At 43.7% G+C, this 17,309-nt stretch overlaps 1 gene segment (V, D, J or C); it reads left to right on the top strand.

The window, feature by feature from the left end:
* The window catches only part of LOC139324591 (Ig gamma-2C chain C region-like), a 172,441-nt gene extending 164,774 nt beyond the window's left edge, over positions 1–7,667 (top strand). Inside the window, 4 exon segments of the C gene segment in view lie at positions 715–1,029; positions 2,437–2,766; positions 4,649–4,978; positions 7,223–7,667. Coding sequence covers positions 715–1,029; positions 2,437–2,766; positions 4,649–4,978; positions 7,223–7,545 — 1,298 coding nt within the window.
* Positions 7,668–17,309: the final 9,642 nt, after the last annotated feature.

Genomic DNA, 17,309 nt, shown 5'->3' with positions numbered 1-17,309 from the left:
TACTACCTGTATCAGCATTTCCAAATTCTGAAACTAAAGGCCTTAAGGAGAAACAAGGATGTGAATATATTGCAAATTCAGCAAATGAATAACCTCAATTTGGCTTTCCTGAAAACAAAATTCTACACCTCATAACGTCAAAAATACACTTGTGGTCTTTCTCTCTTCCGTGCACTAATTAAATTTTGTATTTCAGGTGATTCCAGATGGTGGAACTCACCAATGGCACGATGCAGTTATTCCGCATTTATGCCTCTCGTGAAATCTATCTGAAGACTCAAATCAAAATGGCAGGGCCACTGTTTCTAGCAAATTCTCTCTCCATAAACTCACATGAACAGTATGGAGCGGTGATTTTCAAACTTGGCAACTTTAAGATGTTGGGACAAACTCCCAGAATTTTCCAGCCAATGGAGAATTCTGGGAGTTGAAGTTCACCCATCTTAAAGTTGCCAAGTGTGGAAAAACACTGGGGGAGAGTAATTTCTAGAAGCTCCCAGGTCCATTAGAGCAGCGGTCACCAACCTTGGCAACTTTAAGACTTGTGGACTTCAACTCCCAGAATTCCTGAGAGTTGAAGTCCACAAGCAAAGCTGGCTGAGGAATTCTGGGAGTTGAAGTCCACGAGTCTTAAAGTTGCCAAGGTTGGAGACCCCTGCATTAGAGGGTGTATCTACTCCATCTTCATCATCTTGTCTTTATCTTTCCCTACAGGAACTCCCAAAGCCCCCTCTGTGTTTCCATTGAGTCCTAGTGACCCAGCCCGGGTGACCAGGTCGACTTCCTCTGACTCCAAAGTTACCATCGGTTGTCTCGTCAAAAATTACTTTCCTGAACCAGCCACAGTGCAATGGAACTCAGGCGCCATCACCAGTGGAATCCACCACTTCCCTCCAGTTGTTCATTCGTCTGGCCACTATACTCACACCAGCCTGCTCACCATCCCCGCCAGCCAGTGGGAATCTGAGACATTCCACTGCAACGTGGACCATGAAGCTACCCACACCAGAATTAACACAAACATTGAGCGTGAGTCCAACAAAATTGCTCTTATCTTTTTTTTTTTTCTGTCCAAGGGCAGTTTTCCTGCAAATTGCTTCTGGGCATTCTGCCAACCACAGTAAGATTACAGTTATCTGAAATACTGTGCCTCAGAACTGAGTTATTATTCTTTGAATTCTTGCTGGCTGTTAATGAAGTTAAATTGACAGCCCTTGTTTAGAAAAAACTGATTTATTGTACTTATGTTCGAACAACTACTAAGAAAGCTCATTAGTAGTCTTTAATTAGTAAATTAAGGTTTGTATGGACTTTGTGTGTGCTGCGTTCTTTGGGGTCCGTAGCTGGGGCAGAACAATTAGACAAAGGCAAAATCAACCCCTAAGTCTTTTATTTATTTATTTCATTTATTTAGTTTGCCGAACATGTACAAGATAACAGGCATAAGTATAAACATGGACATGAACACAGGAAATGAGTACAAATCAATGGGGACCGTAGGACAGGGACGGTAGGCACGCTGGTGTGCTTATGCACCCCACCCCCTTTATGGAACTCTTAGGAATGGGGTGAGGTCCACAGTAGACAGGTTAAGGTTGAAGCTATGAGGGTTTGAAGATGTAACAACGGAGTCAGGTAGAGCATTCCAGGCGTTCACCACTCAGTTGCTGAAGTATGATACAGATAAGCTGTATTCAAGAATTGGTCTAGCAAATGTTTTGTATGCTCTGGTTAGTAGTGTGATATTACCAGAGAAGAAGCTATGCAAGAAGCTCCTGCAAGAAGCTTGCAGAACTGAACACTCTAACCATTGTGCCTCCATTATAAACCATGGGATCATTAAGCCAAAGGCCAAATAGAACAAGAATAGGTGAATCAAAAGATATTAATTAAGGACTGTTTTCTTTTAGAGTCCACTAATCAATGCAATCGGTTCTTTGATTGGTGGGGTTCTGCTTTTTTGGTCCTGTTATTGTTCAGTATTTCTAAGAAGGTCATCTAAATTGGAAGAGTCTTCAGGGGAATAACAGGTAAAAAGGTAAAGGTAAAGGTTCCCCTTGCACATATGTGCTAGTCGTTCCCAACTCTAGGGGGCGGTGCTCATCTCCGTTTCAAAGCCAAAGAGTCAGTGCTGTCCAAAGATGTCTCCGTGGTCATGTGGCTGGCATGACGAAACACCAAAGGCGCACAGAACGCTGTTACCTTCCCACCAAAGGTGGTCCCTGTTTTTGTACTTGCATTTTTCACGTGCTTTCGAACTGCTAGGTTGGCAGAAGCTGGGGCAAGTTACGTGAGCTTACCTCGTCACGCAGCACTCGAACCCCTGAACTGCCGAACTTTCGATCGACAATCTCTGTGTCTTGGCCACCAAGCCACCGTGTCCCTAATAACAGGTAGGTCATCCTTAAACACTAAAAGTCACTCTTATGCCCACAGGATGTGACCATGAACCGGTGGCTCCTAGGGTCCATCTGCTGCATTCCTCTTGCAACCCGAAAGGCAGTGATGGAACCATAACGCTGGTGTGTTTTATTGAGAGTTTCTACCCCAAAGAGATTAACGTTGAATGGCTGGTGGGCAGCCACCAGGGATTGCTGTCTCCCTTCACTGAACCTCCAAAGCGTGATTCAAATACGTACACTTTCAGCACCAACAGCGTCGTCAACATCACTCAAGAAGATTGGTTGGAAGGAAATACTTACTACTGCCAGGTAACCCACGCAGCATCGCAAACAAGGACAAAAAGCAGAGCCAGGAAATGTGAAGGTAATTATGACGGAATACAGACTGTGCTTTGTATAATGGGGAACGGACAACGAATCAAGGTGGAGAATAGCTGAAAGACCTTCACTCTTATAGTGAAAGCTGTACCATTTCTAAATAAGATCTATTAACATAACGAAGTTCATTGCTTGTTAATATTTAGATATTCAAGAAAATCCCTACTGCAATTTTTCGGGCATAGATGAAGCAAGATTTGTGCGATCAAAAGAGGGAAAATTCATAATTACGATAGATCGACATATGGAATACTATCCAAGGGTATTGTTGATGTTAGTTGCAAAGTTGTGTCTGACCCATCGTGACCTCCAGGCCTTCCTGTCCTCTATCATCCCCCAAAGCTCACACCGACTGCTTCAGTGACTCCATCCAGCCACCTCGTTCTCTGTCCTCCCCTTCTTCTTTTGCCCTCAATCCTTCCCAGCATTAGGTTCTTCTCCAGTGAGTCCTTCCTTCTCATTAGGTGGCCAAAGGATTTGAGTTTCATCTTCAGGAACTGGCCTTCTAAAGAGCAGTTGGGGTTGATCTCCTCTAGGACCGACCGGTTTGATCGCCTTGCAGTCCGAGGGACTTGCAGGAGTCTTCTCCAGCACCATAGTTCAAAAGCCTCAATTGTTTGGCGCTCAGCCTTCCTTATGGTCCAAAGTTCACAGCCATACATTGCAACTAAGAAAACCATTGCCTTGACTATACGCACTTTTGTTGGCAGGGATAGGAATGGACAATTTAGCAATAAAGTAGAACTAACTCAACTAGATCACGGGACAATGTCTTATGAGACCTATTATTAGAGGGTGGAGGTTCGTTCTCCAAGCTTGGAGTTTGGTTTCTGAACATTTCATTACTAGGCTTGGTAACAACTTCAGTGGAGTTTAGGGGATGTCAGTGGTCTTCTGTTTATAAGGCTTCAGGTGTGAGTGTGTCAAGGGAGAGTTGCCAGGGTTCCGATGGATGCCCTAATTATATCATGAGTCTCAAGCCAAGCTTCAAAAGAAATCCAGTTATTTATTAGGAGCTTCATGCCGGCATGTTCCCAAGTGAAGCCAGCTCTGACCCTTTGTAATTTATACCCCAATTATGACCCTGTTTCCCCCCCACCTGCCCCAGGGTGTGTCATCAATCACATTCGCCAACGGGTTGTAGAGGTCACTCCCCTCTGGCTGCTGTAGGTAACCCTGGGATACAGCCTTGAGAGAGATAAGCATGGAATGTGCATCTGTCTTTGGCTGCCATACCATTTCGCCAGTGTCCCATCCCCACTGGCCTATGGCAACTCGAGAACAGTCCAGGGATGCTTTGTGAGTTGACAAGGTTTTTGTGATGGGTCAGCTGTGAGATCAGTGAATCTTGTGTTAGGTCTTGTGATGGGTCTTGTGATACGGAGATTACATCAGGTCAGGGTCATTGGAAGGTGAACTGCTGGTGGAGGGAGTTGCGTGGATTGAACATTCAGAACAAACCTTCACCCTCATCCTACACCCAAGCAACAGATATTTGCCAGAAATTATTAGCCCTACTAGGCAACAGTTCCTTTTTGCTTGTCCTTGTTCTAGTTACTTGGTTATTGACATTGAAGTATATGTATTTTTTTTACTAATAACATGCTTTCTTCTTTTATAAGATGATTCTGAGGGATCTTTGCTTTTGGTTTAGTGTAACAACTAGTCTTTGGAAAGGGAGGAACACTAAGCGATAGTCAATTGGGTCCAGACAACAGGACATACACTTGACAATTCACAAGTAAAACAGGGAATGTTTTACCTGCATAAACTCAAGTGCTGATCTAGAAAGAGGAGAATAAATTAGATTAAGGGTCTAAGGGAGAAGGGGGGGGATGTAAGCACTGACATGAATTTTGTATCCCCAGATGCCATCAGCCACTTCTCCACTCCGGTTACCACCTACCTTCTGCCCCCACAACCAAAAGACTTGTACATAAACAGGAATGCCAAGATCGTTTGCGTGGTTGTCAATCTGCAACAGGAAGATGGGTTGACAATAAGCTGGTCACGTGAGAAGCAAGTCGCCGCGCATCCAGAATTATTGGCGGTGACCGAAGAAAACAATGGGACCTTCACCGCTGTCAGCCGCCTCCCTGTCTCTGCCCAAGATTGGGAATCACATGAGACTTTCACCTGTTCAGTAGAATATCCAGGTTTGCCTGGTCCCATCGAGAAGACAATTACCAAGAGCAGAGGTAAGGAGGAAACAGAGTGGCTCTCCAAGCATAAATGAGAACATTTGCAATACCCAATGTGTACCACCAGGTTGGAGATATAAAACAAAATGTCATCAATAGTCTCCAGTCATGGAGCTTTCTTTTGTTCTATCCCTTAATATCATGGCACCTGGGACCACTGATATGGCATCCCTTGCTTCTGTGACAACTCTGCACAGTCATAATGTAGAATCTTGGCATTCCTAGGAACCGATGATGCTGTTAAGAGAATTCAGGATTGGTCTATTTACAGTATGTCTTGGATCCAACCCAAGCAGAGAGTTAGAACAAAATGAGATATGTATTGTGGCCCCTTGGCCGCTGGCCCCTCCACCAACCAAATCAGATGAGGAAAAGGGGGCATGGGAGTCAGGGCCAGCATCAAGGCAACCTGAGAGCTCCGAGGGGGGAAGAGGGAATGAAGCTGTCAGAAATAGAGATAGAGACAGAGGCGGAGCCTGGGCCATCCATCCTGGGCCCTCAGATGGGGAGTCAACAGCCCCCAGGTCTGGAGGTGGCTGATGAGGAAGAGGAGGAACAGCTGGGTCCAGTGCCTGATGCTCGGATGCGCAGAAGGCAGAGGAGAGGAGAGCAGTGGAAATCTATGGGTCGATCCTTGGGACGGAAGAGCCCCCGCTGCTAGCGAAGCCCCACCCTAGCTCTGGGGATAAAAGGCACGGGGCGGAGATGAATAGCTGTGGCAGACAACTATTCGTCTCCCTGCCAGACAGACTTGTTAGCCTGCTATGAGAGAGAGAGAGGCTGCTGGCGCTCCTAATAAAGGAATCATTGATTTAACTACAGAGGTTTTGATACATTTGTCAAGAATCATAAGGTACAACACTTAATGATAGTCATAGGGTACAAATAAGCAATCAAATCATACTAGGAAAGAAACAATCATTATCAATATATATTGTAAGGATACAAGCAACAAAGTTACAGTCATGCAGTCATAAGTGGGAGGAGATGGGCGATAGGAACAATGAGAAGACTAATAGTAATAGTCATGTAGACTTAGTGAATAGTTTGACAGTGTTGAGGGAATTATTTGTTTAGTAGAGTGATGGCGTTCGGGAAAAAACTGTTCCTGTGTCTAGTTGTTTTAGTGTGAGGTGCTCTATAGCATCATTTTGAGGGTAGGAGTTGACACAGTTTATGTCCAGGATGCAAGGGATCTGTAAATATTTTCACAGCCCTATTTTTGACTCGTACAGTATACAGGTCCTCAGTGGAAGGAAGGTTGGTAGTAATTGTTTTTTCTGCAGTTCTAATTATCCTCTGAAGTCTGTGTCTGTCTTGTTGGGTTGCAGAACCAAATCAAACAGTTATAGAGGTGCAGATGACAGACTCAATAATTCCTCTGTAGAAATGGATCAGCAGCTCCTTGGGCAGTTTGAGCTTCCTGAGTTGGCACAGAAAGAACATTCTTTGTTGTGCTTTTTGGATGATGTTTTTGATGTTAGGGGTCCATTTTAGATCTTGAGCAGTGATGGGATTTAGCCAGTTCGCATCTATTCGGGAGAACCAGTTGTTAACTTTCTAAGCAGTTCGGAGAACTGGTTGTTGGAAGAAATCTTATTTTGTTTTTTTCCACTTTACAGGGCTAATCCTGTAAGGAAGGCAGGAAGGAAACCTTCTGGTGGTGTTTCTAGACTAATCTTTATTGCCCTGCTTACAGAAACTGCCTCTCTGGTTAACCCTTATTACATTGTAACAGCTAAGGTGAAGCGCCCATCGACATGAGTGACATTGAGTTGGCCATGCCCATATGGTCACATGACCACCGTGTGGGCATCATTAGGGCAGAGAACGGGTTGTTAAAGTATTTGAATCCCACCACTGATCTTGAGATATGGTAGAACCTAGTCTCTACTGTTGATACTGTGTTGTCTAGTATTGTAAGAAGTGGTAATTTAGGAGGGTTTCTCCTAAAATCTACCTCCATTTCTACGGTTTTGAATGTGTTCAGTTCCAGATTGTTCTGGTTGCACCGCAAGGCTAGTTGTTCAACCTCCCGTCTGTATGTAGGACAGTATGTCTGTATGACAGTAGCTTATCTGTCAATCTCACAAGTGATCCAGTCCTCATAGACTGGCAATCTACAGCAAATCATGACTTCATACATGGGAACCCAGTCATGCCTTCCATTACTTTATCCTAAACTAAATAATAATATGTGACTTTATCTCTTTTTTTTTTTCTTTCCATGTTTTTACAAAGAAAAGAGCCAGGCACCCATCATCCACGTCTACCCTCCCATCCCTGGTAATTCGTTTATCCTCACCTGCCTCATCCGTGGCTTTGCCCCCGCTGATATCAATGTGGGGTGGCTGAAGAATGGCCAGGCCGTTCCAGAAAATGAATACGTCAACACCCCAGCTGTGAAGGAAAAGAGTGGCGATTCCCACTTCGAGTATAGCAAACTGACCATCTCTCAATCATCTTGGAACAGGGGAGACCGGTATAAGTGTATGGTTGTCCACGAGGGCCTTGAAAACAAGTTGACCCAGAAGAGCATAGAGAAAACTTCGGGTAAACGTTGAAGACTCAAAATATGCGTTGTCCTTCTAGATTCGTCTCTCACGGTGTTGGATCCCAATCTTTGTAAATAGTTTACATGCTAACATGTTTGGCTCCTGGCTTAATAAAAGCAAACCAACTCAAAGGTCTCTTGGGTTATGCCCTTTTTCTCTCTCTCTCTTCAATGAAATTGGGGACTGAGCAAAGTTGAGGGATGAATTCTGGAATGAAGAGAGAAAGGGTTAATTTCTCCGGACGTTAGAACAAAGGCTCAAGGTTGATGCTGGAGAAAAAGGGGTTTCATTCTTCCCTTATCAGTATCAATTTGAGAGCCAAAGTCTTGGGTCCATGTATTAGTACTAAAGATAAAGGTACGTGCTAGTCGTTCCCGACTCTAGGGGGTGGTGCTTATCTCTGTTTCAAAGCCAAAGAGCCAGCACTGTCCAAAGACGTCTCTGTGGTCATGTGAGCGGCATGACGAAATGCCGAAGGTGCACGGAACGATGTTACCTTCCCACCAAAGTGGTCCCTATTTTTCTACTTGCATTTTTTACATGCTTTCGAACTGCTACATTGACAGAAGCTGGGGCAAGTAATGGAAACTCACACCATTACGCGGCACTAGGAATTCGAACCGCTGAACTGCCGAGCTTTCTGATCGACAAGCCACCGCATCCTACTTCTTACTACTTCTTCTCAAAGTTGCTGCACAACTTCATACTTGTCTGGAGATTTGACACCCATCAAAATCCTCTAACCTCTCACACTTATTTCCAATTGTTTGTCCAAAAAAGATCACTTTCCTTTCTACGTGGGCGGCAATCTTCTGGTTGCAGTTCATATAATTACAATTATGTATCATTTCCCATCAAGTTTTTTCCTTTCATCACTCTTTGTCTCTCCAGCCAAACCCGAATAGACTTTGTCTAGGTGCCAACCCGAATAGACTTGAATGGTAGGTAATAAGTAATCTTTCTAACATCCTTGGAATGGATCTCATAACTTCTATATCCAATGGGACTTATCGTGGCTGGCTAGACCCTAGGCAGCTTACAAAACCAGCAATAAAGCAATATATAAAACAAAGAAAAAGCAACAGAGTTAAACCCATTTATCCTTGGAGGCGAAGTAGAGAGTTGGACAGTGTAGTCTTGGAAAACCCTGGAATGCCACAATAAAAGAATTGTTCTGACAGACTCAGATAAGCAAATCTTCACACGAATAAACAAACTAATTGTCTCCTGAAAACACGACTCCCCTTTTGCTCCTATTTATTCCCCATGGGAGGGGCCCTTCGGCATCCAGTTGTGCCTTTACTCCCGAGTCGACCCCTGTTCCTTAATTGTTCCCATCTCCTGACAGTTCTGCACATGCGCACATTGGGAACAGGCTCCAGCTGTTCTTCTGCCCCACTTATCTCCGACTCCGAAGGCAGCTGGTAACTATCAGATGGCCCTGGCCCCGTCTCTGCCTCTGATGCAGAGCCCTCATTTGAGCTTTCCCCAGCCCTCAGGACTTGCCTATGTTCCTCCCTAACCTCCTCACTGTCCGAGTCTGCTGCCGCTGGCGGGCCACAACAGGAATCCGAAATCTAAGAAATAGTGATGAATCATATAACGCGCAAGAATACCCACAAAATATACTAGGCAGTCCTAGCCGAAGTACCTCCCTCCATTTTGTTTCTCCTTGAATAGATCCTTATCATTCAGAAACCACATTAAGACACTACATAACATGCTAGAACCTAAATAGTCATTTCAAGAACCAAGTAAATGGTTATCCTGACCTTGCTTTATTTTTCCCTGTTTCTTTTAAACTTAATCGCTAGGAGGAAAAGAATGTTTTGACCAGTCCAATGTGTACAATGAGAGATATATACACCATCTTTTCCTCGTAACTGTGCCCTGTCGACAAGGCATTCATTGCTCAAAAATCTATCTAGGAATCTCTAAGACAACGAAACAGCATGGTGAAGAAAATCTCAAAAGATAAGCCCACAAACCACCACTACAAAATAATTTGTGGAGAGTGTGATTGCAAATTAACATGATAATTTCTTGTGCGCCACTTGAAAAAAAAAACAGAAATGGAAGGATACTATTCTCGAATTATTTAATGGGCTTTTCAACATATTGTAGCATGAAAGACCAGAATAACAGAGTTGGGAGGGACCTTGGAGATCTTCTAATCCAATTCCTGCTCAGGCAGGAAGTCCTATACCATTTGAGATAAATGGTTGTCCAATCTCTTCTTTAAAAACTTCCAGTGTTAGAGCACCCACAAGTTCTGGAGATAAGTTGTTCCACTGGTTAATTGTTCTCACTGTCAGGAAATTTCTCCTTAGTTCTAGGTTGCTTCTCTCCTTGATTAGTTTCCATCCATAGTTTCCATCTTGTCCTGTCTTCCAGTGGTTTGGAGAATAAGTTTCTCCAACTTGATGGTTTGACCATATCTCGACTTCATTTCCCAGCGGCTGACTTGAGAAACACTAAAATACACAATACACAAATGTTTGGCCTAATCAAGATCTTTATTTTCATCATATAAAATGGATGGAGGGGGGGAAAATGCTCGAGGATCCTATTCTAACCATGCGATCAATAATAATAATAATAATAATAATAATAATAATAATAATAATAATAATAATAATAATAATACCAAAGGCACATTAGTCCACAAGGGAAAAAAAAAACAAAACAATAAAATAAAATCCATCAGACCAATTGACTCCAAGATAACCATAAGCTTGATGGACACAAATCGCTCCGAACATCTCCAACATTTCAAATGTTATTCTTCAAAACCGAAAGACCACAAAACTGATGTCTAAACACATTATAACCAACACTCCATGATTTTGGAAAACAAACATTCAGACTTCTCAGATATCACAAATGAATTTAAAAACATCATAAAAGTGTTGTGGCCCATCAGCGGCCTGTGCAGCTAGTAGCTGATTCTGACAGCGAGGAGGCTGGTGTGGTACTGCGCCAGCAGCCTGTGCAGCTGGCACTTGAGTCAGACAATGAGGAGGCTGGAGAAGATGTGGTGCCAGAGGCAGGGATTCAGCCAGGGCCTTCAGAACCTCCAGAAGCTCCCTTAAGTGAAGAGGAAGAAGAGGAGGAGCCTCTTCTCGATGCATGGACACGCAGAGCTGCCAAAAGGCAGGAGTGGCTCCTCAAGAGGAGGTCTCCTTGAGAGTAAGGCTTGGGGCTAATTAGCCACTCCCTTAGCCTATTTAAGGAGGAACGCCGACTGAAGCAATTTGCAGGGAACAACTTCGTTCACATACCTTCGTATCTTGTCTTGCTTATCTTATCAGCTTCCTGCAAATTGCTTCTAGGCATTCTGCCAACCACAGTAAGCTTTCAGGTTTATTCTTTGAATTCTTGGCGGCTGTTAATGCAGTTAATTAACAGCTGTTGTTGTAAAAGACTGATTTATTTAGTAAAATAAGGTTTGAACGGACTTTGTGTGTGCTGCGTTCTTTGGGATCCGTAGCTGGGGCAAACAAAAAGCATGCGCGTGGCTTCAAAATGTGCCTAAATAGGATGGCATAGCATCGGGGCAGGTGGGCATGCCCACCTGTGATTTCTGCTACCAGTTCGGGCGAACTGATCCAAACCAGCTGAATCCCACCTCTATCCCCAATCTTTCCAAGAATCTGCTCTCTAGTAGCTGAGGAACAGCACAGAAGAAACATGGAAAAAAGAAGAATGATAAACAGTGAAGACTTTACGATACATAAGGCAAATATTTTTTAAAAAATTTTGGCCTTCGGATTTTGAATTCAGTGAAGAGGCTTCTGGGAACTGGCAGTCCTCAATTTACAACCATTCGTTTGGTGACCCTACAACGTTACAATGGCACTGAAAAAAAGTGACATATGACCGTTTTTCACACAACATCCCCATGGTCACAGGATCAAAATTTGGATGCTTTGCAACTGGTTCATACTTATGACGGGTGCAGTGTCCTGGGATCACATAATCCCCTTTGGTGACCTTCGGACAAGCAAAGTCAATGAGGAAGCCAGGTTCACTTAACAATCATGTTATGAACGTAACACCTGCGGTGATTCACTTAGCAACTGTGGCAAGAAAGGTCGTAAAATGGGGCGAAACGTGCTTAACATCTGTCTCGCTTAGCGTCTGAAATATGGGACTCAATTGTGGTCCTAAATCAAGGACTTCCTGAACACGTAGGCCTCGAGTTACACCTGTAATTGGGCATAGAATTATGGTTGTAAATCATGGTGGTCGTTAAGACAGCCAATTTTATGATGATGATTATTTTTTTTACAATATTCATGAAGTGAAAGCAGCAGTCAATAAGCAAATCCATTTTCCCCAATGGGCCTTTTTTGCTGTAAACGAGAAGAAAACCCTAGATTCTGACCCAGAAAAAAATTCTGAAAATCATAGTCACATGATCTTGAGACATAGCAAATGATCGTACATGCGGGCTGGTTGCCATTTGCCGAAAATGCACTCATATGATCACAGAACAAGGGCTTCTAAATTGGGTAATAAGTACCTTTTAGAAGGTCCGTTCTGACTTTGAATGTTGGCTAAGCCACCGATCGTAAGTCGGGGACTACTCACTTTTCCAGACCTGCTTTGATAGCACAATTTGTTGTTGTTAGTTGCAAGGTTGTGTCCGACCCATCGCGACCCCAAGGACAACGTTCCTCCAGACATTCCTGTCCTCTACCATCCTCTGGAGTCCATTTAAGCTCCACTTACTTCTTCAGTGACTCCGTCCAGCCACCTCGTTCTCTGTCGTCCCCTTCTTCTTTTGTCCTCAATCGTTCCCAGCATTAGGCTCTTCTCCAGTGAGTCCTTCCTTCTCATTAAGTGGCCAAAGTATTTGAGTTTCCTCTTCAGGATCTGGCCTTCTAAAGACCAGTCAGGGTTGATCTCCTCTAGGACCGACCAGTTTGATCGCCTTGCAGTCCAAGGGACTCGCAGGAGCCTTCTCCAGCACCATAGTTCAAAGGCCTCAATTCTTTGGCGCTCAGCCTTTCTTATGGTCCAACTTTCACAGCCAGACATTGCAACTGGGAAAACCATTGCCTTGACTATACACACTTTTGTTGGCAGGGTGATGTCTCTGCTTTTTAGTATGCTGCCTAGATTTGCTATGGTTTTCCTCCCCAGGAGCAAACATCTTTTAATTTCTTGGCTGTAGTTCCCATCTGCAGTGATCTTGGAGCCCAGGAAAATAAAATCAGTCACTACCTCCATTTCTTCCCCATCTATTTGCCAGGAATTGAAAGGGCCGGGTGCCATGATCTTAGTTTTCTTAATGTTGAGTTTCAGGCCAGCTTTTGCACTCTCCTTCTTCACCTGCATCAAGAGGCTCCTTAGTTCCTCTTCGCTTTCTGCCATTAGAGTGGTATCATCTGCATATCTGAGGTTGTTGATATTTCTCCTGGCAATCTTAATTCCAACTTGTGATTCATCTAGCCTGCCTTTCTCATGATGTGCTCTGCATATACTGTATTTTTCGGAGTATAAGACACACCTACCTTTTTTGGTGAGCAAACCTACCTTTTTCTGCCTCTGAGCAATTTTGCCTCGTTGCAGCAAACAGCAAACCGCGTGCTTTACTTTCAATTTCGTTTTCAGCACAGCTTGATTAGCACAAGGAAAAAAAAATTTGCTCCAGCAATTTACCTCTTTGCAGAAAGCAGCAGAGCCCTGCGCAAAACAGCTGAGAGCAAATCAGCTGAGTTGCGAGGCCGATCCAATCAACTTATGCTAATTAGGCTGTGCTGAAGCGAAAAGGAGCTGTTTTTTCTTGCTGTTTGCTTGCAAGGAGGTAACTGCTGGGAGGCAGAGGCCAAAAGGTGGGGGCCAGTGGGTGGGTGGGCTACATTCGATGCATAAGACACACCTAAATTTTCACCCCCTTTTGTGGGGGGGAAAGGTGCGTCTTATACTCCGAAAAATACGGTAAGTTAAATAGGCAGGGTGACAATATACAGCCTTGCCAGATTCCTTTCCCAATTTTGAACCAATCAGTGATTCCGTGTCCAGTTCTCACTGTTGCTTCTTGACCGGCATATAGGTTTCTCAAGAGACAAATAAGATGGTCTGATAGCACAATATCAAGTTATATAAATTGATGGAGAAGAATTCAGATTTATTAAAGAGGAAGACAATATACTTCTTCCTACCCTGGTGTGCAAGGAAGAACAGACATAAACTGAATAACTAAGCAGTCATAGCATAATAATTCAGAATACAGAATACTCCACCTTTTAGTGGACATCCATCCATCTCTAACGGATCAACAAATTCACTGTGGAATTCTATCTTTCTAGCATATTTATAGATGTAAAGGGCCCAGGCTTATGATGAAAGACTCAAAGAACTAATTGATGGGGAAGTGGACGTTGGGTATTTTGTGTTGATGAAAAATCCCAGACTGACGTCTCTTTCTCATTTCACAGAGACAACCGTGTCCATCGAGGACAATTACAGTACAAAGAAAGAAGACGAGATGAAGAATTTATGGACGACTCTCGTAATGTTCTACATTTTCTTCCTGCTCAGTGTGTGTTATGGTGCCCTTATAACATTGATCAAAGTAAGTATAGAAAGATTGGGATTAACAGCTCCTGCATGAGCTGCACTGGCTCCCAGTTTTGAGTTGGAGATGATGTTCTGGTGAAGGAGAGGCCTTCATATGACTTATATTTGCTAAGATAATCTTATTGTATTATTCCCACTTCTTCTAAACAGGTCAAATGGATTGCATCTGCTCTGAAGAAGCTGACGAAGAAGCCAATAGGCCCTCACTACAAGAATATAATCCAGCAAAGAACATAGTATCAATTTCTGGAGGGTCTGTTCCAGGTCTTTCAATCCCACCCTTCACCTAGACCCACCAGTTCTCTTCTTTTTGAGTTGGAGGTGATCTTCTGGTGAAGGAGAGGCCACCTTGCTTGAATCCATTGCCCAAGCTTATTTCTGTTTAATATCAGCTGAAAGAGTCATCTTGCAAAAGGAAAACATGAACATCTTCTCCAAAAAGCAGTCAAGTTTGGAGAGAAAAAAATATTACAAAAGTCCCTGCAGAAAGCCAATGATCTATGGATGCTCCTAAATTTATAAGAAGCTTCTTCAAGTGTTTTTGTTCCAACTTGCTCCATTGTGGAGATTCAAGTCTTCATTTTATCCCAAGGTCTTTTAAGATAGTTTTTCTCCTTTAATATATCCTCTGGCTCTCCAGTGGTCCTCAACCACCAGGAGAAACAATGTTCTCTTATCTATATTTTACTGATAGCAACTTAGGTGTCAGAGTTCCGACGGATGCGCTAACTAAATCATGAGCCTCGAGCCAAGCTTCAAAAACAAATCCAGTTATTTATTAGGAACTTCATGTCGACATCTTCTCAAGTGAAGTCAGCTCTGACCCTACATAATTTACGCCCCAATTATGACCCCGTTTCCCCCCTCCACCCAGGATGTGTCATCAATCACATTCGCCAATGGGTTGTAGAAGTCACTCCCCTCCAGCTGCTGTAGGTAATCCTGGATACAGCCTTGAGAGAGATAAGCATGGAATGTGCATCTATCTTTGGCTGCCATGCCATTTTGTTGGTTTCCCATCCCTCCAACTCGAGGCCAGGGATGCTTTGCGAGTTGACATTAGGTATAGTCTTGTCCCTAATAATTTGTGACTCTTCTTCCTCCTCTCGTCTCTCCCTTTCCCTAACGTCACAGTATATGTTTTCCAGAATGGAAGCACTGATTTTGTTCTTTGTAGTCTATGTTTTGGTCACCTTTGTTATATTTGCTAGAAAATAATAAAGAGAATGTGAAACAAAATCAAAGTCTTCCTATATCGGTTTCGGGTTGTGAACAAGTGAAGTGAAGTATTAGTCCCACTTTATGACCCATTGGTAAGACACACTTGGAATACTGCATCCAGTTTTGGTCACCACGATGTAAAAAAAAAATGTGGAGTCTCTAGAAAGAGTGCAGAGAAGAGCAACCAGGATGATTAAGGGACTGGAGCCTAAAACATATGAAGAACGGTTGCAGGAACTGGGTATGTCTAGTTTGATGAAAAGAAGGACTAGGGGAGACATGAGAGCAGAGTTCGAATATCTCAGGGGCTGCCACAAAGAAGAGGAGGTCCACCTATTCTCCAAAGCACCTGAAGGCAGGACAGGAAGCAATGGGTGGAAACTAATCAAGGAGAGAATCAACCTAGAACTAAGGAGAAATTTCCTAACAGTGAGAACAATCAATCAGTAGAACAGTTTGCCTCCAGAAGTTGTGGGTTGTCTAGTGAAGAGAAAGGACCAGGAGAGACATGATAGCAGTGTTCCAGTATTTGAGGGGCTGCCACAGAGAGGAGGGGGTCAAGCTATTTTGCAAAGCACCTGAAGGCCAGACAAGGAATAATGGATGGAAGCCGATCAAGGAGAGATTCAACCTAGAAATAAGGAGACATTTTCTGACAGTGAGAACAATCAGCCAATGGAACAGAAGTTGCCTTCGGAAGTTGTGGGAGCTTCATCCCTGGAAGCTTTCAAGAAGAGATCGGACTGCCATCTGTCAGAAATGGCGTAGGGTCTCCTGCTTGGGTAGGAGGGTTGGACTAGATGACCTACAAGGTCCCTTCCAACTTTGTTAATATGTATCTGTAAATCAAATGGGATGAAAGATGTTGCTTCTGAATCAGTTATAATTCTCTTTTCATTCACTGACAAAAGTACCAAATAGTGAAGGTATTCTGAAGCCATTCCTTAAGAACAAATGGAAACTTCCTTAAATCAGCCTTTTCAAGTTAAGCAAATAAAGAAGAAACTGTCATGCCCCCATTGGAGTCTGAATCTGAGACAGAAGATGAACAGCTGAGAGAGAGCAGAGAGTGGCTCCATTGGCTTTGGAGGAAACTGGAGAAGGGCAAAGTGAGGCTGGGGAGAGCAGGGGAGAGGCACAACAAGGGAGAGGGGGTTCAGATGAAGACCAAGGGCCACCCCCTTCTCATCCTAGGGCACACAGGGAAGAATGCAGAAGAGGGCAACGTGGGTTGTGTGGCTTATGAGGAAGGAAAGGGCCCTGATTCCCTTCACAAGGCACACCTGGGGATGGAGTTTAAAGGAGAGCCAGTTCAGTTGGGAGGGGCATTTGTCAGGAACAAATGCTGAATTCATCTAGTGTTGAGGGTTGTAGCCTGCATTCCTGGCATTCCTCCTGACTGTTTGAATTAGTGCCATGCTTTTGTGTGCTTATCTTGTCTGGAATTATTCCTCGCTTCTGGGACTCATTAGCTTGCCCTGATGGAGTGATTGATTTGGAGTCCTTCTGCTTACAGCATTTGGACTGGAGTATCTGCAGCCAGAAGCTGCTGCAGGTTTGTGGAAGAGTTTTTCTCTAGGCCAGAGAGTAAACGGGACGCTGGGGGCAAAGTTGGTGCCAATAAAGGGACTCATACCAGTTCTCTGGCTGTGTTGCCTTCCTGCCACGCCCCGGGTCATCACAGAAAAGTTCAAAGTTCTGACTTCGTATGAGGCAGCTTAGAACCTTCTCCAATTGATTTTTTTTTTTAATTTGATTTATATGCCGCCCTTCTCCGAAGACTCAGGGCGGCTTACAATGTGCTCAGCAATGTGTCCACTTTTAAGAAACCAAAATCTGAATTGACCTCATTAATGATCTGATGGGTGCTAGGGATTCAATTATGTAGCATATACATATTAGCATCCCCTATTTGGGGGAGCTCCTTTCTTTCCTCTGCTTTTAGCAGAAATTAATTTTCTTTT

The sequence above is a fragment of the Pituophis catenifer genome, unplaced genomic scaffold, assembly GCF_029215685.1.
Source record: "Pituophis catenifer annectens isolate HBS135680 unplaced genomic scaffold, rPitCat1.0.hap2 SCAF_15, whole genome shotgun sequence".
NCBI classification, from domain to species: Eukaryota; Metazoa; Chordata; class Lepidosauria; order Squamata; family Colubridae; genus Pituophis; species Pituophis catenifer.
The sequence above is the reverse complement of the archived record's forward strand: the minus strand, read 5'-3'. Positions and strand labels throughout refer to the sequence as shown.